The following is a 27,247-nucleotide window of genomic DNA, read 5'->3' as shown; positions in this document are numbered from 1 at the left end:
AAAGCACAGCGATGAAATACAATAACAAACGGTGCACCAGTAATGTGGAAAAATAACAGCACAAAGCATGGCATAGGTTGGATTCTGTCCATTTTAAGTGATGTTAACCATATTGATGATTAAAGAAAAGTTCCAGCCTGATGTATGTGAACACGACAAACATTTTTCAATAAAAAAATGTACATGCTGTATAACAGTGGTTCTCAACCTTTGAATATTTGAAGGCCCCCTCGCCCGAAACTAGACATGTCTGACTAAAATAATTAATCATAGATATTTTTTTTTATTCTAGAAGTTTCAGAAAGAGTCTGTTTATAATTTGTAGGCATACATCTTAAAGTATTTTTTTTAGCATTTTAATTAAGTTTAATTATATTATACCTGGAGACACCTATAACAAATTTTGCAAAAATCTTTATAGAGTCACAAGGTTGCAAAGTTCAGTTAACAGCATTTGTGGCATAGTGTTGATTACCACAAACAATTATTTTGCCTTGTCCCTCATTTACTTAAAAAAATAAAACAATTATAAGAATGTTTACAGTGAGGCAATTCAATGGAAGTGAATGAGGCCAGTCCATAAATATTCAAATACACACAGTTTTAAAAGTATAGCCACAGGACATAAACATTATTTTACATTACATTTAATTTAACATGATTTTAGTGTGATAAAATCAGGGATTTACCAACTTTACAGCATTCACTAGATTGCTTGGTTTACCCGTGTTACATCGTCATGACAACAAGATGTACTATTCAATATTACTTTACATAGATAAGGTTAGTATAAAGTTTGTATTTTGAGGTTTATGGACTGGTCCCATTAACTTCCATTGTAACTGCCTTACTATAACTGCAATTTTTGATATATATAAAAGTATAAAAATAAGTTAGAGATGAGTCAAAATTCTTTCTGTGGCGATCAGCATTATGCCACAAATGCTGTCAATTGAACCTAATTTGAATTAAACCTGGAACATTAATTAATTAAACCTGGAACATCTAAGTAAATCATAGATTTTTAGGGGGGCTAAAAAAAAGGGGGGGTCTAGAAATGCCTATAGTCAAGCGCATAAAGAAAACCACTGTATTTCCCAACATCTTCTTTACTACTGTATGGATCAAAATATCCAATGATATCAATTATCTGCATGCCAAATGGACAGAATCCAAGGCCATGCTGTCACTGATTGTAAAGAACATGCATTCAAACACCACAGAATTAAACTAGCATGCCACATGACAAAAAAAAAAAATATATATAACAAATATTGGGTTTGTGGAGAATATTCAACATTACATATAGCAAAAACACACAACAAGAACACCACAGCACACACACACACACACACACACAAAATAACATGACTGTGTATTAATAGAAACTTGTGAAATAATTATATTAATTGTCATAGGTAGCTCTTATGACCAGAACTCATAATTAAGTTTACTGCCTCATTTGTGTCCAATTAAAGCCTGCTTGATTCATTTTCAATGATCTAATCAAGCGTGAATAAATTAATTTTATGGTGAGAAGGTTATGATTCGACATTGATTGATGTTAATTAAGATGTAAATGGGTCTTTGTGTATCTTTTTGTGTGCATCTAACTGGAATATTGCCTCTGTGTTGAGCTGAGTACATGTTCATTATCAATACATTATCAACAACCTATGTTCATATAGCCTGAGTGCACATGCCTGAATGAAGAAATTCATTTTCATCAGATGCCTTAATGACATGTTGATTTGCTACATCAAACTCGAGTGATATAGCTGTCCCTTAAAGTGTGTCTAAAGAGAGAGGGTGATAGGATACAAACCTCAAACTCTCTGTAAAATGAGTTGGTGTTGTGAAGCTCAGCAACGTGTTTCACAAATTGTTTCACTGACTGGGGTTCATGGGCACCTGGAAAGATTGAAGACAGTCACTGATTTGACATAAAAAAGCAGTGAAAGCTTTCACAGGTTGATATTCTAATTTAATACTAAATGTTGCATTACATACTGTATAGTTTTATAAGCTTGAGTATTTGAATGAGAAGTAGTGTTGATATATATTAGAATTTCTAAGTATTTGATATGTCCCCCTTTTGCTTTAATGACATGCACCTGAGCAGACATGAACTCCACATGTTTGCACAGAATTTGATGATCAGTGTTATCCCAGGATGTGCTTCAATGGAAGAAAATAAATCAGACCTTTTGTACAGTACAAAGTACATCAATGTCAGAAGTCAAATTTTTATTTAGAAATGTTAAAAATCCTAAAACTTTGTTTATCTCTAGGGTTATCCTTCAAGAACTTTACACTTCCAGAGTGAGGAAAAGGGCTGGAAAAATCACTCTGGACCCCACTCATGCAGTGCACTACCTTTTTGAACTGTTGCTTTCTGGACGGCTCTACAGAGCTCTGAGTACCAGAACCGTCAGGCACAGGAACAGATTTTTCCATCTCATGAACAGTTAAAACTACCCCATTGAGCAATAATGATGTGCAATACACAGCTCAGTCTATTTATATTTATTCAACATATCCTAACTGTTCTGCCATACATCTGTATATACAGATTTCTATTTGTACATATGTGTGTTTATATATATATTGGTCTTATTGTATAATTCTATATATACTGTGTGCCCAATTATAAGGCAAATTGTATTCCTCAGTATTAATTTTATTGGTGAACAAACACAATGCTCTCAGTCAATCCAAAACAAAGAAAAAGTGAGTTTTGTGTGCACAATTATTAGGCAATTAAATTACAAAAATAATTTCTCCCAACTCAATTGTTTATTCTCAATTTTTAGAGTAAGTGCAACAAAAAAGTGACACAAAATGACAATTAAACAAAATGTTTGGTCTTTCAAAAATATTCAGTGACCAACAGAGCCACCCTTCTTTTCAGTAACTACCACAAGCCTTCCATCCATGGAGTCTGTCAGTTTCTTGATCTGTTCACGATCAACTTTCACTGAAGCAGCAACCACAGCCTCCCAAATGCTGTTCAAAGAGGTGTATTGTCTTCCCTCATTGTAAATCTCATGTTTGAGAAGGGCCCACAAGTTCTCAGTAGGACAGAGTGCGAATTACCCCACCATAATTGGGGGGTACTGCTCCTTCCAGCCAGGTTTCTTAAGCAACCAAATTGGTCCGGTTGCTAGGGAGGGTACAGCCACATGGGGTAATCTCCTCGTGGTCACGATTAGTGGTTCTCACTCTTTTGGGGCGAGTGGTAAATTGTGCATGGATCGCGGAGAATAGCATGAGCCTCCACATGCAGTGAGTCTCCGTGGTGTCATGCGCTTCACGGATTGAGGTGAGTAGCCTCGCCACCACGAGGACCTACTAAGTAGTGGGAACTGGGTATTCCAAATTGGTAGAAAAAGGGATAAAAAAAAGTTATATAATAGGTGTGGGTGAGCGACAGATCAACATTTAAGTCCTTTTTTACTATAAATCTCCACTTTCACTTTTTTCTTCTTTTGTTTTTGCCGATTCAAATTCTTCATGCATAATGCCACCTACTGGCCAGGGAGGATATTTATAGTAAAAAGCAACTGCAATATTGATCTGTTTCTCACGTACACCTTTCATATCGTATGGATTACTATTATGCTACCTTTTTGCTTTATTGAGCTTCAACTTTTTGGTACCAATTCATTTGCATTGTATGGACCTACAGAGCTGTGCATGTACATGACTTTCTTCTGTTGAGCTCAAATGAAGATTTTCCTTCAAAGTGAGTGAGTAAATGATGTGAGAATTGTAATTTTTGGGTGAACTATTCCTTTAAGGACATTTATATTTGCTCAGTCAACACATGGAGGTTATTCTTTACATGTTCTGTTTTAATATGGACAATGACCGAGGGTCTTATTCATGGTAACATTGTTATGAGTTTACCTCAATATGCCAGCCCTTACATTCCAACTGTTTTGTTATGTGCGCTTTGAGCATAAAAAAGGTCAAGAGTAATTTTTTTTGAGTGGAAACATACCTGAAGAGAGAAAACCACAACATAGTTCTCCACAATCAGATGATGCAAGCAGAAATATGGGCGATGACTCGCTTTTGTTGTTGGGTGAGCAAAGTAAACTGTTGTTGTTTCCAGTAAGATGTGTCACTAAAGGTTAAAAGCAGGGCATGTCAACAAGGCCAACGTGTAACCATATGTAGTCAATACATTTTATAGTGGTTTATAGTGAAACCGTAATCGTCCCATCCCTACAGGTAAGTAGCCGGTAATTCAATGTATGAAGACGTGACATGAGCTATGAAAGAACAAAACACGCTAATAAATGAAGGTTGTAAAATCAACAAGCTAGACGTCAGCTAGCAACTTATAATTATCCATGCACGCCAGCAGCAAACCGCTCTCTATCTCCAATGCTTCTAGCCGCCACGGTGGTTAAAAATGGTACGGTCCACTATAGGGGTGTCTGAAATCGCTTTACATTAAAATGTTCCTACAGTGAAAATAGGAGTTGACTTATATTGTAACCGTAAATATATTTTTTCACAATATCAGAAAAAATATCTGACCCCCCCAATACTGATATTTCTGTCCCTTTGGGGGGTACTGGGTCTTCATTGGGGGGTATAGTACCCCCCAGTACCCCCTGTAATTCGAACTATGCAGTAGGATTTAAGTCAGGTGAGGAAGGGGCCCAAGTCTTTGAGGCCCTTGCTGGCGAGCCAAGCAGTGGAGTACTTTGGATGCATGTGATGGAGCATTGTCCTGCAGAAAGATCATGGCCTTCTTGAATGCTGAGGACTTCTTCCTGTACCACTGCTTGAAGAATGTACTTTCCAGAAACTGGCAGTAGGTTTAAGAGTTGAGTTTCAGGCCATCTTCAACTCGAAAAGGTCCAGCTACCTCATCCTTAATGATAGCTTTCAACGTCGCCTGCTTCCACATGAAAAGCCAAACGGAGGCAAAATGAAATTTGCCTCCTTCCGTATCATAACCAATCATTATCAGAGGCAACCTTTCAAGCCAATCAGCTTTCAGTATCACGTTTACGCTTCATCAAGCTTGCTTGTGGACAACATGACAGGTGAAGAGAAACTTTCAAAATATGCCCAAATATAGATGGAATAAAATGATTGAGGATCTAAGAAGCATGTAAAAGACTGAACATCATGATCATATATATTTATTTATATTATTATTATTATAATTTTTTTTTTTAATGCAATGCAGTAGTGGAGGATGGAGTTTATAACAGTAGCATATTACTGTAGGTGAGTAGATGTTACTGTGCATGGAATGAGGCCCTCCATTCATTTATAAATGTGTGTATTGATCATAGTCTGTAGCTGGCACTGCATCCTTTGTTCTGTTAGTTTGTTGTATTTACAAGTGTTGAGTTGATGAGTGGAAAGAATTATAACACATCTGTAGTTATAAAGACTATTTTAAGATATCAGGGAGGGGACATCATCTACATGTACATTACCAGCAAAAGAACATATCATAATATTTTATTCTTAAACCCTCTGTAATCTTTTATTGGATTGATCTTTCGATACAAATTTATATACATATACACTCACCTAAAGGATTATTAGGAACACCATACTAATACTGTGTTTGACCCCCTTTCGCCTTCAGAACTGCCTTAATTCTACGTGGCATTGATTCAACAAGGTGCTGAAAGCATTCTTTAGAAATGTTGGCCCATATTGATAGGATAGCATCTTGCAGTTGATGGAGATTTGTGGGATGCACATCCACGGCACGAAGCTCCCGTTCCACCACATCCCAAAGATGCTCTATTGGGTTGAGATCTGGTGACTGTGGGGGCCATTTTAGTACAGTGAATTCATTGTCATGTTCAAGAAACCAATTTGAAATGATTCGAGCTTTGTGACATGGTGCATTATCCTGCTGGAAGTAGCCATCAGAGGATGGGTACATGGTGGCCATAAAGGGATGGACATGGTCAGAAACAATGCTCAGGTAGGCCGTGGCATTTAAACGATGCCCGATTGGCACTAAGGGCCTAAAGTGTGCCAAGAAAACATCCCCCACACCATTACACCACCACCACCAGCCTGCACAGTGGTAACAAGGCATGATGGATCCATGTTCTCATTCTGTTTACGCCAAATTCTGACTCTAGCATCTGAATGTCTCAACAGAAATCGAGACTCATCAGACCAGGCAACATTTTTCCAGTCTTCAACTGTCCAATTTTGGTGAGCTCTTGCAAATTGTAGCCTCTTTTTCCTATTTGTAGTGGAGATGAGTGGTACCCGGTGGGGTCTTCTGCTGTTGTAGCCCATCCGCCTCAAGGTTGTGCGTGTTGTGGCTTCACAAATGCTTTGCTGCATACCTCGGTTGTAACGAGTGGTTATTTCAGGCAAAGTTGCTCTTCTATCAGCTTGAATCAGTCGGCCCATTCTCCTCTGACCTCTAGCATCAACAAGGCATTTTCAGCCCACAGGACTGCCGCGATACTGGATGTTTTTCCTTTTCACACCATTCTTTGTAAACCCTAGAAATGGTTGTGCGTGAAAATCCCAGTAACTGAGCAGATTGTTAAATACTCAGACCGGCCCGTCTGGCACCAACAACCATGCCACGCTCAAAATTGCTTAAATCACCTTTCTTTCCCATTCTGACATTCAGTTTGGAGTACAGGAGATTGTCTTGACCAGGACCACACCCCTAAATGCATTGAAGCAACTGCCATGTGATTGGTTGATTAGATAATTGCATTAATGAGAAATTGAACAGGTGTTCCAAATAATCCTTTAGGTGAGTGTGTATATATATATATATGTGCCTCCTCTGAAAAATTGTCATGGACCGCTACGGGATTAGACTATTAGCTTAATTTGTAAACATTAGAAGTATGTGGTATGTCCCCCAGTATATTTCTAAGTAAATGTGCATGTGTGTGTGTGTGTGTGTGTGTGTGTGTGTGTGTGTGATACCTGCAGGGCTCAGCATTGGTGAGGAGGAGATAACCCTGGGTGATGTACTGTCTTCTATGTAGAAATGAGCAGTCTGGAAACATTTCCTGTAAAGGGTATTAAAACACTTTTTCTCTACCAGCACTTTATGTAACATAAGTACTGTCAGCTGAACAGCATGTAAGGATAATTGCACAGTGCAAATCTCCTTCACAGTTAATAAAAACACATGAAAAATTCATTATTCATCGTATCTCTCAAGCTTCCATTATTTGTGTTTGTGTGTTGTTATTTCTTATCCACACATGGCAACTTCTTGGGAGGGATTAGTGGTGACAACAAACACAGTGATGTCCCCCACAGATTAAATACAAACATTTCAAAACGTCCCATCAAGTGCGCATCTGTCTGCAATCCAAATGAGCACCATGTAGCTACAGATGGACAAGCGGTCGGACATGTCCCGTGTTCTGCCGTGATTGAACCACCCACGGTTGCGCTAAACATGAACATGACTTGGTCATGTTGAACATAATCACGAGGAGGTTCTTTCTGCTGCCTGACAGCGTTGTGCTCCCTGCAGCCCCACAAACAACATATCAGCATATCTGAGATTTAATCACCGGATCCAAGATTATGATTTAATCTCACCGCAATCTTCGCGGTGTAACAACAAAAAGTCAAACACGAGCAATATGTTTAAGAGCCAAGAGGCACGTCGGAATGAGAAATGTACAACGTTGTGCTCCTAAACTGTTTACACATCAGAGACATGTTCTTGATGGGATTGCCAAAGTTGCTTATTTCATGGCTGGGAATATCTGAACAAAAATTGGACCGCATATACAGTATATCAGTATAAAGTAACTATATAGAAAATAGACACGAAATTCTAATTGGGTGAGCTGTGTTTAAAGCCCTTTCAAAATGATAATAAATGCACACTTGTGACCACAAATACTATTAATGCTCCAAACTGCTACGCTGCTTGGCAACCGCAAACAGCCTATATTAGGGAAAATGAACTATATTACTTGTGATTAATTTATTATTGTATATTGCTATAAATAATACATTCAACTGTTTATTGAATATTTCTGTCTTTTATCAAAAAATAAAATAGTCCACAAAGAGGATGTGCATGGTAAAATCACTGCTCTCATGGCTAATTGCTTTATTTTACCACTCTGGTGTGAATACTGTTCTGTTTCTCTCACACACAGAGCACCACATCATGGGCTGTTGATCATGTTTCCCTTTGAGGTGGTCCCTTGTGGGTGTGAGATTGGGTCTCTGCCCAAGATTAGACCGCCATCACAGACAGACAACACGCTCCTCATGGGGCCACAGCACCCACCCCCCCTTCTCCTTTTCAACGATTGTTATGATTATGGATTAGTAACAATATGATGGAAATCATGCACAGCTGTCTTGGGGGAAATGTATTATTGTTTACCATGCATAATGACAAAAGTCAACTATGCATGACAAATGCCAACAAAAGAGTTAACATCTTAAAGTGGACTACTTGGACCCTTGAACCATGACCCTAAAGATAGAGAGAGAGTCCACGGACCCTGGATTGTGACCCCTTTAGATTAAATATAATACATATAGCTACAGAAAATAGCCATTAAAATCAAGAAAATGCACACTAAAATAATTCAACTTAAAACAATGCCTCTTAAAAGGTAAAAGCTCACTCATATGCAATTGTTCCCTTTAGAAGCTATTTAACATTAGTGATATTTCATATTTGTATACTATACTATATTATATTACACTTAATGCTTGTAAACTACATGTACTTAATGTATAATTATTTTGTGCAAACGCTTGCAATGACTCATTGTTATTATCACTATATTAACTAATTATAGCAAAAGGTAATATGTATAAAAAGGACACTTGTGTGAAATCCTGCATCAATACAAACCTCCAGTAGATAAAAATGCCGATCAGAAAGACGAGACCCAGGAAGGTGAGAGTGGAGACCACAGTCAGAGAAACCACAGCTTTCTTTTGCTGCTCAATGCTGCTCGACAGGCCGACCCGCGACTCATGACTGCTGTTATTGGCGTCTATGGGTAAAAGAACAAACTTCTCATATCAGAGCTACAGACATCAATATTCTTTCAGCAACAATACAGTATCCTATCAAAGTCCCAAATTAATTTGCTAAATGAGCCGATTGAACAATTACTGTAAATATGACATTCATTGCAACAAACTCACCAAATAAAATTAGCTTTTTCGCACCTGCGGAAAACTAATACAGACTTCACATGACTTATAACATTAATACAATTAAATACGGCACATAAGCCAACATTTTGAACACAAAGTACAGTCAAATAATTGTATGTTTCTATTGTATTCTTATGGTTTATGTTGACCTTAGTATAGTAACATTGTTTGCAAACCAGCAGCACCTGATGAAAAACAAATGACTTGCACATTTACAAATGTACAAAATGCAGATATGTCCTTGTACTTAAATTTATACAAATAATAAATCATTGAATTAATGTATATGTAGACACAATAAAGAAATTATCAATGTGCGATACATTAGAGAGATGTTATTTTGATGTTGCATTACACCTTAAACCTTCTAGAAGTTGTGAACTTGAGTTCAAGCTCATTTTAAATATTACCACAGGCTATTTACTCAGTTTCTCTTTGACCTCGAAACGCCTAATGGTGCCTATAATCAGTATGTCATCCATAAGGATAGGCATTGCCATATAGCACTACTTAATATATTCCATCAGAAACGTGTTTTGAGCTGGTTTGACACTAAGAGGCTAAAGAGTTCGCAGGTCACAATTCATTGCAGACAGACACATTTGAGAGATTAAAACCTGGCCTAGGACTGTCTGAGATGACCTCGCCATCACAGCCAAAACACAATGCTGCCTCTGCCAGCTGTCACTTACTGGTGAGTAAAAATCTGAGTTCTGCTTCCCTCTGCTGGACAGGAACTGCCATGACCTGTACTGTTGAAATATCCTGTGAAGGATTTTGGGGATTTTTGTTTTTTTATTTATTTATTTTTTATTGTGAAACAAAAATTATGATAAAACACAGCATAATAAAACTTTTTCTTTCTTTTTTTTTTTGTCTGCTGTGTAAAAAACGAATGTGGCTAAATCTGATCTAAGCTCAAATGATAAACCTCCATGCAGGTTCGTTTGAGATTCTATTAAATAACTTTTGATAAATACACAAATTAAAGAAGCTCTACAGTAATCCTTAATGTGTAATCAGTTATCTTGGAATCAATTTGAGATGAAAACATGCTGCTGTTCTGTTTCTGATGTGATGAAAGCATGCTAGTGGACAATTAAGCAGCAAATTACAGGGAAAACATGCAACACAACACAGAACACAAACACATATTATGATGATAGGATTTTGATAGGATTTTCTGGTTAAAATGATGGTACTTTGGTAGCACATTTTATGGCTCATGTTGTTCCAAACCTGTATGACTTTCTTTTTTCCATGGAACACAAAAGGATATGGTAGGCAGTATGTTAGTCTAAGTCACCATTCAGTTTCATTACATAATTTTTCCAGACAATGAAAGTGAATGGAGATTCTACCTAATTTTTCCTTTTTTGTTTTTTTTGTTCCACAGAAGAAAGAACGCCATTCATATTGGGGGATAAATATCCCTAAAACTTGTCTAAATCCTTAAGCTTTTTATGTGTGTGTTAATGAAGAATGCTGTAGTGAGCTCCAGAGAATCTTACATTCCCCATGATTCAATAACGTCTACAGAGCACTTTCTGGGTGAGATTTTAGCTGTTTAGTTGGCATTTATGGTGGGTTATTATGGCATTTAGAATTTAGCATGGATTAGTTATTCTTTTACCAAGAGCGTTAATATACTTTAAGAATCCTGGCTGGCGATAAACAAGTTGTTGAAATGGGCCACCATGCTGTTTTGAGCATGGCTAGATCAAGGAGAACATTCAGGTACTGACGTCAGCAATCGAGAGCTTTACCTTCCACAGGTTCCTTCTCTGAATCCCTCCCAGTGCGCTCTGGGATACTGAAGTCTGAAGATGTCTCATTATCTGTGAGGCTTTCACCTGATCCGCTCTCCTCTTCCCCACCTACTCCTAGAGTCCTGGACGGGCTAGGGAGCATAGTAACCCTGGACTCAATGGCTTCACTTTCTGTACCATTTTCACCCTCAAAATAGAAGGAAGATGAGTGTTCCTCACCCCCATCATCTGTCTCATCACGAGGTCCATCTGTAGGAGAGGCCATAGGGACGTATTGGGCATTAATCTCTTCTCCTGATGCCGAGTTCTGACTCCAGTCTAAATCTACAGCCGAGCCTGAGGCACTGCTCTCCAGCTGTCCATCTGCAGAGTGTGTAGGTATTGAAAAGCCACCATCTTGGCTAAAAGTAGGAGCTACCAGAGAGGAATCTACCAACTCAGCTAACAAGTTGGAGTCACCAGTGCTACCTGAATGAGAAGCGGTTGAGTCAAGGGTCGTCGTCATCAGAGAGTAGTCACTAGAGACAGGAACCGAAGGCTGGAGATATGTAAGAATGTCCAGTGAAGAGACTGTACTGGGGGTCTCAGAGAAGTGTGGAAGGTTGTGTTCAGAGCTAGGATGCACTGAGAAAACAGAACCAGTTGCTAATGGTAATGTTTGAGTGGGTAAAGTACTTCTACATTGGGGATCAGTCGAGATAGACCCAGACAAAATATCATCATCACCATCACCATCACCATCATCATTACAACCAGCACTAGAGACAGGCTCCATGTCCAAATAGGACACGGAACCAGTGAGAAATAGGGTAGGGTAGGACAGGGAGGGGCTGACAGACTGTTCACCACCAGACACTAGCATGGAAACAGAGTACGGGACGTCCCGGTCAGGGATGGGCTCAGACAACAGACTGCTGAAGGAATGGGGGGACACAGGACTTGCATGCACGTAGGACAGGGTGTCAGATACAGAGGGGGCACTCTCACCATTCAACACCGGATGGGTAGTCTGCGATAGAACAGTGCTGAAAGCAGCAGTGGTTGGGAAAGGCAGGTTAGGAGTTGTAGGCCGCAGTGGCACCTCCGAGGGAAAAGGAGAGGAAGTTGATTCCATTGGGGTTTCAGGTAGTGGGGCTACAGTCACTGAGTCAGTTACAGGTTCAGACACTCCCTCAGCCCCCAAAATGCCTATTGATGGTGATGTTACTGTTATTTCAGGGGTGACACTTGTTGATGGAGAATCTGTGAAGGTACTGCTTCTATTGTCAGACTCTGAGTACACTCCTGATACAACTCTGGAACTAGTATCTGGTCTATCTGTGTGTAAATCTACAACAAAAGAGGTGGTTATGGGTGTGGGTGTGGTGGGTTGCTCTGTGTATTTCACAGTTGTTTTATCTGTATATGTCACTGGAACATAATGATCTTGAATTCTCTGGGAGTCATCTACCGGGATTCTTCTTTCATGAGTCATTGGTGTTGTTGTCTGAACACCAAAGACTAGATGGACCAATTGCTCTGTTGTAGTAACTCTTGAGCGGGCTGTTGTGGTTCGGACAGGATACAGTGGCTGATTCGAGTCCGGTCTGACTAAAAAGGGATTGATGTGATAATCTTCCTAAAGTAGAAGAGAGGGAGAGAGAAGCAAGGGGTTTAGAGTCCATTATTTCTATTGCAAAATGATTATAAACAACTGAACATACAAAAGTAGGACAGTCATAGGTACCTCATCATACTCAAAAGATTCTGTCTCAGGGTCTGTTTCTGAAAATAAATAAAACATAAAAGAGTTAAAAGACTGTATGAGTGATATATTCACATCTTAGCATATTTATGGCTTAAAATGCTGTAGAAGAATTGCTAATTACAATAACAGTGTCAATATCTTATATTTAATAAACAATTGGTGAACAGAGGTTAAAGAAAATGTTTCATAATTAAAGAATTTAAGATGTACAGCATTTCATTAGACAAAGTAAACACAGTACACGCAAACACATTCTTGATACACTTGAAAACCAATCAATGTTTTTAATTCCATCCTTAATGGCCAAAAATATATACAGTGATGTTTGAGAGATGAAACTTGTAACTTCACAAACTGGTTTTTAAAGTGTACTAAAGTGAACAAACCACATGCCACGTTGAGATATTTTTTACAAAGTGTTGGATGTTCTTTGTGAATATGTTGCTCTTTTAAACATCAGGTAAAAAACAGAGACGAAGGTTGAGAAGGAAGGAAAAGTAAACCACACCACTAAACTGGACATTTGATTAGTTCACTCTTTAATATAAAGAGTGCAAAAAGAAACAATCTTTTGGTCAGTGGGTCAGTTTTTGACCACATACATTAAGAAACATTTTTAAAACACAAAAGGGGAGGCCGGACATCTTCATGCAATTTAATGGCTTCCAGCACACAAAAATAGAGAGAGCTTACAATATCTTGCAGGCTCTTACCTGTTGCATGGGATCAAACTCAGTGGCATAATGATGGAAAAGACCCCAGAGATTTCATGATATGTGGTCATGATCAGTTTGTGAAGCATGGGAACATTAAAAGTAGAAAATGTATAATTTTATCAGATGGGTTCATTTTTATTGTTTCAAATAATTTCACTGGTGTACACCAAAGCTTTCCTCAAATACTGCATATTTTGATTTACTTATGGCAAAAATGTCTTGGGACATAAGAAATGTTTGACAATTGTAAAAGGACAACACATTTATCTACAGTATAGACACTGAATAGGATGCCAGCAATTTTCAGCAAGACAGATTAGTTTATTATAATTCATTAAGCAAAATACAAATATGCCAACATTCCAGTGAATTAACAAGCCAAGAAATCTGCTTTGATAAACCACATCATCTTTGGAACTGAAAAGCACAAATGGTCCATTGAAAACATTAGTGTGAAAAAGACAATACAGAGCGCAATGTAAAGTTTGGTGAACGTGCACTTGAAACAAAGAATCTTGGTATAGAAGAAGGAAATTTAAAATACAGAAAGAACACAAAAAATTAGTGTAAGATGGAAAGACAGAGAGAAAAAGACATATGTTTAACACCCAAAGAACTTTGACAAAAAAAACAAGGTAAAAACCAGAGGCTCTGTGGACAAATATACTGCAGACCAGTTTTTGTTGTTGTTGTTGTTGTTTTGTTTTTTTTATAATAAAGAGATCCAAAGAAACTAAATTATCAAACACTGTTTTAAAGTGCCTTTTCAAGCTTTATTCAAGTTCATTCAAGAGTTAGTTTCCCCAAAACTTTTTAATTATGTTATAATTTACTCACCTTGTGTTATGTTATTTAAAACCCCTATTAGTTTCTTTCTTACATGGAACACAGAAGATGTTGGCAGAATGAAACCCTCAGCCACTATTCAATTTCATTGTATTTTTTTTTTCATACAATGAAAGTGAATGATGACAGAGACTAACATCTCTTTTTGTGTTTCTGGAAGAAAGAGTCATATATGTTGGGAACATCCCAAAAGTAAAATAGTAAAATAAAATTAATAAATAGTTAATTACAACATACATATTAAATTAGAAAATTCTGCCAAATGTGCCTGACACGCCTTCTTCAACACCACTCATTTTCTAGACAAGCTAATTGTTCTACAAAGGGTCAGTCTGAAGTCTGAACCATTTGGCTTTAATCTAATACTGGCAGAAAAACTACAAGGGGAATGAATATTTATAACTCATTATCCAGGAATGCGAGGGCGGCGGGCACGATTGGTCTTACCAGGATCATCCAGGGGCATGTCCACCGTCAGTTGGTCACTCACTCTGCCATATAGTCCATTGGTGCACACGGCAACCACCTGTACCTTGTAACTGGTGTTGGCCACCAGGTCCTGAATGATCGCCCCCTGGTGGTAAAAAAATGAAAGCAAATGCATCATAATTTATAATGCCTTAAACACCACTCACCCATAGAACACAAAGGAGAATTTATCATTAGGAGGAAAAGTCTCTTTTCCATGAAATAAAAATTAATGGTGTCCAGGGGCTGTCAAGCTCCAAAAATGACAAAAAGCACCTTTAAGAAGTCCAAGTCTTCTGAAGCCATACAATAGCTTTGAGTGATGAACGTACAGAAATTTAAGTCAATATTCACTGATAATCTCTTCATCTGTCGTATTCACATTTGCATATATTCAGATATGGCGTATCAAACATATCACACCAAGTTTGACGATAAAGATTCCAAATGTTCCATGTGTCTCTTGACCGATTACAATGTATCAAAATATACACATATTTATGTTTGATATACTCATAAGGTTTGAGAGCTATGGTGGAGGGGAATATTTTTTTAAGTGAATAACACCACTGAAATATCTTAAATAGCTTTCTGTTATTATAGCTATTATATGGCTTCAGAAGACTTGGACTACAGCACACAAGTCATATGGACTTCTTTTATGATACCTTGATTTGTTGCTTTTTTTGTCATTTTTGAAGTGCCACAACCTCTGGTCACCATTCACTTTTATTGTATGGAAAATGTCTTGGTTGCTGATGTAACCTCTGTTCCCTGATGGAGGGAATGAGACATTGTGTCGATGTAGTGACACTAGGGGTTCGCTCTTGAGAGCTCCAATCACCTTTGCTTTATTCAGGAAAGGCCAATGAAAATTGGCAAGTGGAATTTGCATGCCGCTCTCCACCACAGACATACGGGTATAAAAGGAGATGGCATGCACTACTCATTTCGATTTGTGCTGAGGAGCTGAGAGAGAGTCCCGGCCATATCAGTGGTCGGTTCATCACCACGGCAGGAGGGACACAATGTCTCGTTACCTCCATCAGGGAACAGAGGTTACCTGTTCTGTTCCCTGTCTGTCACTCACTTGACTTTGTGTCGATGTAGTGACACTAGGGCAGTGTTTCCCAACCTTTTTTCTGCCACAGCATACTTTTTATGACTAAAACACACCACACCACAATCCCATATAGGCTAACTATCATCAACATTTTTCCTTTTCAAGAACTTGTCCATGTTTTCTGACTGTCTTAATAGCGCGTTTACTTGTAATGTTTGAAATTCGGCTATGCAAAAAAAAAGCGGAAAGTTCACATATGGAATGATGCCACTAGGGAGGACCCTATCTACGGAGAGGGTACACAGCAACAGTGGCTGAGGCACAGTGAAGCTGTCGAGGGGAAACACAAGGTTCACCAAGAGGAAACCGAACAGTGGAAACGCATCATACAGGATAACCGAGGGGGGAATCACCACGTATTGAGCACTGAGCCCAAGTACTCGGGCTCACCTGAAAAGGGGCATATCACGAGTACTGCGCCTGGCGGCGTTACTCCTCCGCCGAGTTCCTCACCAAACAGTGCTTAAGAAATTAAAGAGGCGTCCAGTGTTCACCAGTTGCGGGGAACTGTTGTGGACAAGATTCTATTTTAGAGAAAATATACTCTATCGAATATACACTTTTTTACACCTGTGGCCGCTGAAGCACCCAGGGGAAGCACAACACTCAACCGTGCGAGGGTGACCGCTGATACTTCCAGCAGCACATAGCGAGTGATCCTGCTTAATATCTCTTTTTTTTGTGGCATACGGTTTAGAACAGGTAAGAGTGATTGAATGATTAATTTATTTTTGGCTGGAAAATTCCATTAGTAACAGAATAGTCAATGTCTTCGGAAAAGCAGAATCCATGAAAACAGAATACAGATTTTTTTTTCACAAACTGTTTTAAAAATCAATCATCATTAATTACCACATCCTGGTCACCATCAGTCAAGTATTCTAGGGCAGATTCATCATCTCCCTGGATCGGGCGGTAGATGACGGAGTATCTCTCTATGTCTGCGTCATAAACGGCCCGCGGTCTCTCCCAAATCACAAGCATACTGGTGTAATTATGAGGGCTGACTTGCACATTCTCCGGCTCTGAACTGCAAACTACAACAACAAAAACACAAACAAATACAGTTGAAAACAAGCGCTTAGACAGGAGCTTTGCTTACAGTGAACAAACGACACTAAACACCACTTAAAGAAAAGATAGAATAACATGGAATCCACACGTTTCTGTAAGACATATGTGGTTGGATACAGATCTGTAGCACGTCCATTTGATATTTAACACGCATAGAGGTGTAAATAACACAAAACAGGCACTAGTTTCTAACACAAGAGGGCAGGAAACACCCACAGAATAAATTAGGTCTTTATGACATCTGTAGAGACTCATTAAGAAATGTGAACACAACCATTTTTAAATATGAACACAAACTAAATCTTCAAATAAAATAATAAAACAAAATTCTAGCTATCTCTATGTATCAGCATCACATTTTGGATATGTTAAGATGCAAATATAAATTCCTTAAAACAGAACTGATTCACATTGTCATTCATTTTTGGTTAATTTAATGGGAATAGTTTTGAGCTGAAATCAACCTGTGCAAATGAGGTGGCATTCAGAGAAAGACAGTTTCCAAGCAACATAAAAGTGTTTTGATATGTGAGCCAAGAGAAAAATAAAGAAAGATGGGTTTGACCCAATAGTGGTTAATACTGTGTGCACAGTGAAGGGGATGTAAAGTAACTTGATGGTTTCTCTGTCTGCTTTTGGCTTTATGTTCTCTGTGATTTCAACATGACAAAGAGCACGCATCCAAATGACAAACACACATACAGGTACATGTAGCTGCAAATCCAACAGACATGAAATCAATAATCAAAACTGATTAGGGTAATGTGACTCGGAGGAGGGCGTGGCCAGGCTAATCGGATAGGAGAGGGATAAAACGAGCCGGATGAGGCAGTTTGAGATAGAAAAACACATATGGCAGCTGCGTGTGGCTCTCTCTATCTCAAACTGCTTTATCCCTCCCCTCGGCTAATTAGCCTGATTGGGGGCCGGACATGTGCACTCGCGGCCTGGCCCTGCCCTCCTCCTAGTCACACGTAAATCTTGCCACTGAAATCTGTGTTTGAGAAAGGCCAATTTTAAAATATGCTTCAAAACTATGTTTGAAATAATCTGTCAGTCTTCTTTACAAGGTAATCATGCAGCATAGGGAAGGTTCATTTAAGCTAAGACACGGGTTGGAGTGCATACGTGTTGAATCGCCACAAATGGGACATTTTTCATTGCTGATGGCCTCTGTAATAATGCCAAAGCCCACGTGCCATACGCGCCAGTACACCCTGCAGCATAGAAAAGTAAAATGGGGCATCGACGTTCCACCAACGATCTGCTTAATGGCAAACCAGTTCAGAGGCTGAAGGCTATGATATTCTTCAGTAAGCACCACATGAAACAAGTCATATTTGTGTAACAATTAATTTCCTTTAATCCTATTACAATCTTCACATTTTAGGCATCATGCTCCTATATTTTCTGAGGGGGCACCAGCAGCGGTCCTGACTACATTTTTTTTTTGCTTGGTTTATTTTTAAAAAAAATCATATAATAGGTCACATTTATTTTCACTTTATGTCAATAAAACAGGCAAAATTAGAACAGACTCGACAGCCAGTGATTACCATGCACTTTTATTGTATGGAAAATAATTTGTTTTGAACAACTATGATTATTTTTTGATAAACTATACCTTTAAAGCAAATCAATGGAGGGTTCAACTTATTTGGATTGATAGACTAAGTGATGTCTGTTACAGCATTTTAGAAATTTTTCAACTTACAACATTTTTGCAATGTAATTATCTTCAATATAAAGATATATATTATTAATATTAGGCTCTTGTTTAAATCAAGTTTAAATGGGCATGACACTTCTAATTACATACTAATATATATATATATATATATATATATATATATATATATATATATATATATATATATATATATTTATTTATTAATTTAAACAAAATAGTCAATTTGATAATTGACTACAGCATCTTGTATGGCTGTTACTTTAAAACAATCTTAGACCTATTTATTAGTAATGAGCCATATATAATACCCATATTAAACATGATGTCTAAAAATGGGACAAATGGCTGTCTATATTTATAAAGAGCAAGTAGGAAAATGCCTGGAGGGCATCAGCGCATATGAAAATAGAAACCTTGTTTAATTGAGAAGCCAGTTGTTTGGGAATACAATCATGTGGAAGACTAATTGGATCCATGGCCCTCAAAACTTCCTGGCTGCTCTAAAACCTCAAAAATGTGTGATTCCAGACACATGGTCGTGCAACCCCTGTTCTCGTGTATGTGTGTTTGTGCTTGTGAAGTACGCACTAGGGGTGTGGACGTTCTCTACGCCAGTGTAGGATGAGAAGACCTGTCCCATAAATTGCTCCTGCTGCTCTCTGTAGTTATTCTGCAAGTAATCCATGAGCATGACATATCCGGCTTGTTGCATGGTCATCACCTCACAGAACATCTCTAACTGCACACACAAAGAGTTTAAAAAAAAAACGTCATCCTTTCTATTTCACAGATCAGGGTTGAAGCTTACTTACAAAAGCAACTTAAGTCATATCCACACAAATTTTTTTTGTTTGAAAACACATTGATGCTGCTATGTTAGCACCTCTAACCCACACTGGACTGGCATTTTCCTACACCAGAAATGTTTGAAAAGGCTCTCTAGTACAGCATACATTGGAAAACGAGGATGTTGAGAAACTGAAAATTGAGATTTGAGAAATGGATTAGTGTGGACATGGTCTTAAAGGAATATTCCGGATTCAACACATGTAATGCGGTATTGATAACATGCATGTTATAATGCACTGTTTTCGAAAGTATAGCAACAGTATGATGAAACTATTGCCCTCACTAGCACATGAGATTAGTGTCTGTGTAGATTTACATCCAATCTTTCAATTCTTGTCATGACTATGTCAAAAACACAAGCTGCCCATTTCTACTTTTAAAATGTCCAGAATAACTTGCCCCATAGACATTAGACATAAACATAAGTGCATTACTGACTGTACATGCAATTTATGTATATTTTTGAAAGCTTTAGAAGAGTAAAGTGTATATTGGATTCATTATATTACTATTTCTGCAGATAACCAAGAAACAAATATTCTAGCTGTTGAAGAAAATATAATTCATACATTACTAGCTGTAATATAAGCGATCGGTTAGGGCTGAAAAATGTATAGAATAAATAGTCTAGATTACAAGTATACACTTGTGGTATACACAACTAACCAATCATTATACATTATAACATTCTATTTTGGTTTAAACATGTTGCATCAAAAAATTATATTCATTATTTTAATTTCATTATTTGAACAGTTTTGTCTTTCATGCTGCTTGACCATTTAGGCATTTACGTCTTGATTTATTGATGTTTAAAACTGTCTACATGAAGCCTGCATAAAGTATAGTGCCATAAAATATAGGACACATAGTGAAACTATATAGTAAATTATATTATTTAAAATTAATCAGAATTACAATATCAAGAGAAATAATCAACAATTATGACAATTATGGGGCCTGGGTATCTCAGCAAATGAAGACGCTGCCTACCACACCTGGAGTCACAAGTTCAAATCCAAGGTGTGCTGAGTGACTCCAGTCAGGCATAAATAGCAACCAATTAGCCCGGTTGCTAGGATGGGTAGTGTCATGTTGTGGTCATGTTGTGTAACCTCCTTGTGGTCGCTATAATGTGGTTTTCGCTCTCAGTGGGGTGCGTGGTGAGTTGTGCATGGATGCCGCATAAAATAGCGCAAAGCCTCCACACGCACTAGGTCTCCACGAAAACACGCTCAACAATCCACGTGATAAGATGCGCGGATTGACTGTCTCGAGATCCTCTGCTACTCGGATTGAGGTAAGTCACTATGCCACCATGAGGACTTAGAGAGCATTGGGAATTGGGCAGGACAAATTGGGCAGAAAAAAACAACAATTACAACAATTATTTAGACTCATCCCTCGTTTTCTTTTAAAAATTTTAAAATTGAGGTTTCAGTGAGGCACTTACAATGGAGGTGAATGGGGCCAATTTTGGGAGGATTTAAAGGCAAAAATGTGAAGCTTGTAATTTTATAAAAACATTTACCTAAATTCAGTTAAAACTTGTGTATTATTTGATATGTAAAGTTGTTTAAATGATTGTTTTAAGGTCATTTTGGGGTTTAGAGTGTTACAACATCATGTCAACAAAGTTGGAAAATGTACAACTTTACAAAGAAAAGATTAGTAAGTGATTTTATCACACTAACACGCATGTTGCTTCCGTCTTGTGGCTCTACTTTTGAAACATTGAGTATTTTAGTATGGCCTCAATTACTGCTATTGTAAGTGCCTCACAGTAACCCAGATTTTTGCTTTTTTTTAAGAAAAGTTAGCACGGGTCGAAATATTTGTTTTGGTGGTACTCAACATTAAGCCACAAATGTTGCCAATTGAGCTTAACTTGTATTCAACTCAGAATATTCATTTAATATACATTTCAATGCATACTAGTACAGATTTAACATTAAAAACTGTATAGTAACATTAGTTAATGCATTACGGACAAACATGAACTAAGAATTACCAATTGTGTTTTCATAAATTAATATTAACCAAGATTAATAAATGCTGTAAAATATATATATATATATATTTGTCCACTAATGTTAACAAATAGAACCTAATTGTAAAGTGTTACCAAGTGATCTATTCAACCTAGTGTTATTTTTAGCAAGCAGAATACGTACAGGCTATAAACAACTGCTATGGTCCCATTTACAGCCTTATAGTATTAACTTTTCAGCCATAGACTGACTTTCCTGACTTTCAATTACTATTGAGTCTAAATGGTCAATGAGGTTTTTTGGTAACTTTACACACAATTTTTATTTAACTTCAAACAGAAAAACACATGAGACGTTCCCCATTGTGTTCAAACATCAAAGCCATCTATAATATGTGCGCGTCATTGTCAGTCCCATTGTGACATCATCAGGTGTGGGTTTGTTACTCCTGCTTTCACCATATGTTTCACATGCAGCCTGTATCGACTTGCTAGTCACTTGAGGGCAAAAGCCCCAGACTGAATGACACACACTACAAAAGGGAGTATTTAAGCATTTACAATCTATTGTGTCGTGTAACATTACACTCACGCTCTCTAATTCTCTTTAATCACAGCTTGCTTTTGAATGTTTGGCATCTAATATAATGATAATCAAAAATTGTTGTTGGATTTCTCATGTGGAGGAAGAGGCTTCATGTATTGTGTGACTTCAGTATTTGGTCTCCAAAGCTCGACTTACATAGTTATTATTTGATATAGTTTAATAGAGTGCTCTGAAAGGAAATGTCAAATCAAATGTAAAGGTAAAACAAAAGGCGCAGGAAATAAGACGGATAAATCGACAAACTAAAAGAACACTTTGGAATGCTAATTGATGTTTGTACCTTCATGTTTGAGCACGTGTCTGTCATTTGTAGCTAATTGTTTTCAGTTCCTGAGTGTGTGTGACACACGGAGTTCTGTTACGCAACAGAAGCCGAATGACAAATAGATGCTACTGTTGTAAGATCAGTCCAGGTGAAAATGCCCTTAGGGTTGCTGTGGCTTTTCAAGTAGGAAAACAGCTGAACTCCTTTTTGGTCTTCCAAAACAACAAGTTGCATTTTTGCAATTATACAACAGTTAGTTTCAATCCTTTAATTTTATTGGACAAGCAGCATATTTCTATCGGGAAGACACGCAGGCTTGAGTGAAGTTTAAGAAGCCATTTATTTGATAGATGTAAAACAGAAAGTAATGTCTCTCTCTTTGGCGTAGGCCCCGTCCGGTGGTCCGAGGGAGTTGTACCCGGGACCGTCATGTCCTGCCGGAGATAGGAGGCAGGGGCGAGGAGCCTACCCCCTTGCGGGACAGGGCTCAACTGGTGCTGGTGGGGTGGTGGAGGTTGCAGTGTTAGCACACCGAAGCATCAATGTGATAGATTGTGAGTGGACTTATAAAGCAATGGCTTACATGCGATTGGCTAGGAATTACCCAGCTAATGATGGGATGATGTACAGCTGCTAGTCTTCCCACTAGAACTACGCTGCGCTTTCATTGGTTATCCTGCTATGGCTTCTTTTGGAACAATTTTTTCTGGAAGAGCAATTGTCTCTTCCAGATATTGTCTCTAAAATGTAAGTTACTCAATATTGACTTCTTATTCATAGAACACTAGTAAAAGTAAAGCACTCTTGCAGCTGTGTTTTTATAGTGAATATTTAGTTCAAATGCACTCTTGCTCGTTGCTTAAATTACAAAGTTAAAAAAATGCAACCCAGAGGAGGTTTTGAATTATTTATTGAACTTGGACCAGACAAAACAAGGTCATTTTCATTATTTATGGGTGAAATGTTTTTGTTGATATATAAGGCACTGTTGTGCTCACAAGGCATTGTTGTCAGCTGTCTTTTTTTTGTCTCATTTTGACCTCTTCTGTCAATCTGTCTTCATATGCAGCCTAATTACATGTTTTAAGATTGTGATGCACTGATGAAAAGTCTTTTGCGTGTGTCGTCTGCTGTGTCAAAGCCTTAGTGGAACGCATTAAAGGGATAGTTCACCCAAAACTTAAAATTCTCTCATTATGTATCATCCCAGATGTGTATGATTTTCTTTCTTCACCAGAACACATTGGAAGAAAAATAGGAAAAAAAATCTCCGCTCAGTATGTCCATAAAATGCAAGTGAACGGAGCTCCAAAAATCACAGACATTTTCCATTCTGTTGAGACATCGAGGATAAGCACACAAACACACCATTATGAGTAAAGAAACAGATCAATAAAGCTCTAAACCAAAGCCAACTAAGATACTGTACAGTGTTCCTCCTACTCATTTGTAAACAGCGCAGCTCTTCCGGCTGTTACGCACTTGCATCAGTTTTGGGGTGTTTCAAATGTCAATGCGATTACTTCACACGCACGTACCGCAGCAGAATGGAAACGTTTGGTGCATTTTACGCACTAAAAGCAATCGTGATGCTTTAGAAGACATTGATTTAACCGCTGGAGTCGCATCGATGACGTTTATGCTGACTGTCTCTGGTTTTTGGAGCTTCATATTTTTTGCACTTTTTAGCATTTAAAAAACTACAAAATTGTATGAATTTCTACACATTGTGTGCCAGCTTCCCCTCTCTTTTGGACCTTAGTATGATTTTTTTTTTTAGCTTACGTACAAAGCTACTTGGTAATTAAAGCTACTTGGTAACAAAATAAGCCCTTTCAGTATTTGGCACGGACGTCTACAGCTTTTGTTATACTGTTGGAGCTTCAAAAGAGAAATCTCCATTCACTTGCATTTTAAGGACATACTTATCTGAGATATTTTTCTAATTTTCTTCAAATGTGTTCTGGTGAAGAAAGAAAGTCATACACATCTGGGATATCATGAGGGTGAGTAAATAATGAGAGGATTTTTAATTTGGGGTGAACTATGCCTTTAAGACAATGTTTTTTTGTTTTGTTTGGGATAACGTGCATTTATAAATCATTCACAATAACACCAGGAACTTGAATTAAGAAAATACATAAATAGGGACAAATATGACTTTAAAACCTGAATATAATGCATGTCCTTCAAGAAATCTGCAGAACACCGCACTGACCTGAACGTCTGAGATAGCGACTGTGTTCTTGAAGACGATCCACTCCACAGTCTCAGAGCAGGGAGGGGTGGTGAGAGAGCCGTTATAGATGAAATACTTCTCTGTGGAGTTGGGGAGGAGACCCTGAAGGGTGAAGGGAGAGATGGGGCCACTCTTTCCTGACCAGAAAAAAGTTAGTTAACTAGATCATGAGATCATAACTCAGAGACCATACACACTTTAGTAAAAGATGAACTTAAAATTTGAAAGACCTTTGGACATGGACAGGATTTTTGGTGCATGAAAACTTGACTAAGATTATAGTGGACTTTTTAAATAAATATTAAGATTATCCATACCGTAACGGCTGACACTGTTGACTGCGTCAATGATGCCCAAATAATTTTCATTATCCTCAATCCTTGTCTGTGAAGAGAAAAGTTAAAGGAATATTACGGGTTCAATACAAGTTAAGCTGAATTCAAAAACATTTGTAACATGATGTTGATTACCACAAAATTATTTTGACTCGTCCCTCGTTTATTAAAAAAAAAAAAATAAAATTACGGTTAACACATTTAACTTATAAATATCAAATGAAAAGTAGGGATCTGAAATATATTAAACAACACAAAGTAAACTTTAAATGATATTTTCCATTTAAAAAAAACTGTCTATCAAAGTTGTGTCCTCAGATTGCATCAGCTCTGAATAAATCAGAAAATGTCATGGTCAGCTTTAACTCCGAGTATCTCTTTCCCACTTCCTGCTCATGAAGGATGCAACAGTAGGCCACATGGTCTGGTAAGTTTGATATTTTTTCATATTTTCAACAAACAATGTTTAAGTCTCTGCGGTCACAACTTCAACATGTCAACTCTAATTCAAAATTCTAGTTCACAATATGATCATTTATGTTAGAATTATGGAATCATTTTGGTATTTTATTTAGGTTATCGAGGCAGCTTTAACTGAGGAAAAAAGTAAATGTTCGAAACATGGTTGACAGAAATGACAGTTAGATGTTAGCTATGAAGTGAATAAATATAATATATATAATATAATATTTTTTTTTATAAAAACGTGTTCCCTTACACGGTTCATTAGCTGACTACTTTGTCTACAAATATATACATTTCAATTGAATTTAGTATAAAAAATTAAAACTTTTAAACATGTTTTGTCCCTTATCTCAAGAATTATATCAAATATTACTGTAACCCGACACACACACACACAAGTAGAGACAGTCACAATGACGGATGAAAACTGCTTTATTAAATTAAAGCAGTCCGGGCAAAAGTACAAACAAGGGGCAAATCCGGGAGAGTAGTCCAGGGGAACGAGGGTCAATGTCGGGGTAAACAGGATGAATAACAAGAGGGGACTAGAGGGAGCAAAACACAGGGGAACAAGAAGAGTTGGCAAGCTAAGAGGAAGACAAGAGGAGTTCAGAACTAGGCGAGACTAGCGGGGGCAAAGCACGGGAAACTAAATACACACAATAACCAACACCCGTGAAACGGAAGTGCTGGGTATTTATAGGGGAAGGTGCAGGTGTGAACAATGAAGGTGACGAGACGAGTGCAGGTGAATCTAATGTGTGGGGATAGGAAGCGCGTGAGTGCAAGTGGTCATAATGTTCAGGCTGAAGAGCCGAGTGCGCCAGAGGGGGGAGATCGTTTACGAGCGAGAGCTCGTAAAAGCAAAACTGGGCGTGGAAGCCCGATGGAGGAAAAAGAGCGTTCGCGCTCAGGGGGGCGGAGCGAGGGAGCGGGAAGCGAGTGCCTGTGTGCGAGACGGGAGATAGTGTGCGTGTGTGAGGAAGCTGAGATGGGGCAGAGAAAAGGGGTTCGTGACAGTACTCCCCCCTCTGAAAAGGACGGCTCCTGACGGCCACGCTGGGCTGCGAGGAGCGCAAGGGGACAGAACGAGTGTGTGAGCTCGAGGGGACAGAACGAGCGTGTGATCTCGCGGGGAACAGAACGAGAGTGTGATCTCGCGGGGAACAGAACGAGAGTGTGATCTCGCGGGGAACAGAACGAGAGTGTGATCTCGCGGGGAACAGAAGGCACAAAAGGGAAATGAAACAGTCCATGGGGGTCAATGGGCAGTTCAAGACAAGGTCAGGGGGAACATAGTGGACAGGCGGGTGGTCGGGAGGTCTAGGGGGCAGCCATAGGGCAGAGACTGGGTCTGGAGGTCTGGAAGGCGACTGGAGGACAGGGACTGGGTCCGGGGGTCTGGAAGGTGACCACCGGACAGGAATAGGGTCCGGAGGCCAGGGAAGAGGCCACAGGACAGGTAGAGGAACGGTAACAAGGGGAGCAGGCAAGACCCAGTGAGGAAAGGTTTCAGGGGGCGGAGCCATGAAAGGCGGAGTCGTGGAGGACTTGGGAGACTGAGCCTTGGAAGGCGGAGCCGTGAGAGACTCGGCAGGCGGGAATTGAGAGACAGAAGAGGCGGCGCCGAGGGAGGCTCGGGGGCTCCGGAGGCAGAGCCGAGGAAGGCTCAGGAGACGGAGCCGAGGGAGGTGGAGTCGCAGGAGGCCCCAGGGGCGAGGCCCTGGTGGGCTCTGGAGGTGGAGCCGAAGGAGGCTTTAGGGGCGAAGGCCTGGAAGGCTCAGGAAGTGGAGCCCATGGAGGTGGCGCCGTAGGAGGCTCCAGAGGTGAAGCCCTGGAAGGCTCTGGAGGCAGAGCCGAGGGAGGTGACGCCGTGGGAGGTGGCGCTGT

The 27,247-nt window shown here is 38.9% G+C and overlaps 1 protein-coding gene across 3 annotated transcripts in view; it reads right to left on the bottom strand.

Moving 5' to 3' along the window:
* The window catches only part of LOC127640617 (receptor-type tyrosine-protein phosphatase zeta-like), an 88,034-nt gene that overhangs the window by 11,460 nt on the left and 49,327 nt on the right, over nt 1–27,247 (bottom strand). The window contains exons 6-16 of one of the 3 annotated variants that reach the window (XM_052123275.1): nt 24,875–24,941; nt 24,537–24,694; nt 19,196–19,346; nt 16,696–16,880; nt 14,700–14,826; nt 12,670–12,707; nt 11,412–12,561; nt 10,941–11,306; nt 8,864–9,008; nt 6,949–7,034; nt 1,826–1,911 (exon numbers count right to left, since the gene is read on the bottom strand). In XM_052123275.1, the coding sequence (XP_051979235.1) occupies nt 1,826–1,911; nt 6,949–7,034; nt 8,864–9,008; nt 10,941–11,306; nt 11,412–12,561; nt 12,670–12,707; nt 14,700–14,826; nt 16,696–16,880; nt 19,196–19,346; nt 24,537–24,694; nt 24,875–24,941 (2,559 nt within the window). Of the gene's footprint in view, nt 1–1,825; nt 1,912–6,948; nt 7,035–8,863; nt 9,009–10,940; nt 12,562–12,669; nt 12,708–14,699; nt 14,827–16,695; nt 16,881–19,195; nt 19,347–24,536; nt 24,695–24,874; nt 24,942–27,247 lie in introns of all 3 variants that reach the window. The other 2 variants (XM_052123274.1, XM_052123276.1) reach the window with 2 other exon arrangements.

Source organism: Xyrauchen texanus, chromosome 49 (assembly GCF_025860055.1).
Source record: "Xyrauchen texanus isolate HMW12.3.18 chromosome 49, RBS_HiC_50CHRs, whole genome shotgun sequence".
In the NCBI taxonomy this organism is placed as follows: domain Eukaryota; kingdom Metazoa; phylum Chordata; class Actinopteri; order Cypriniformes; family Catostomidae; genus Xyrauchen; species Xyrauchen texanus.
This window is presented reverse-complemented; position numbering and strand designations above follow the sequence as displayed.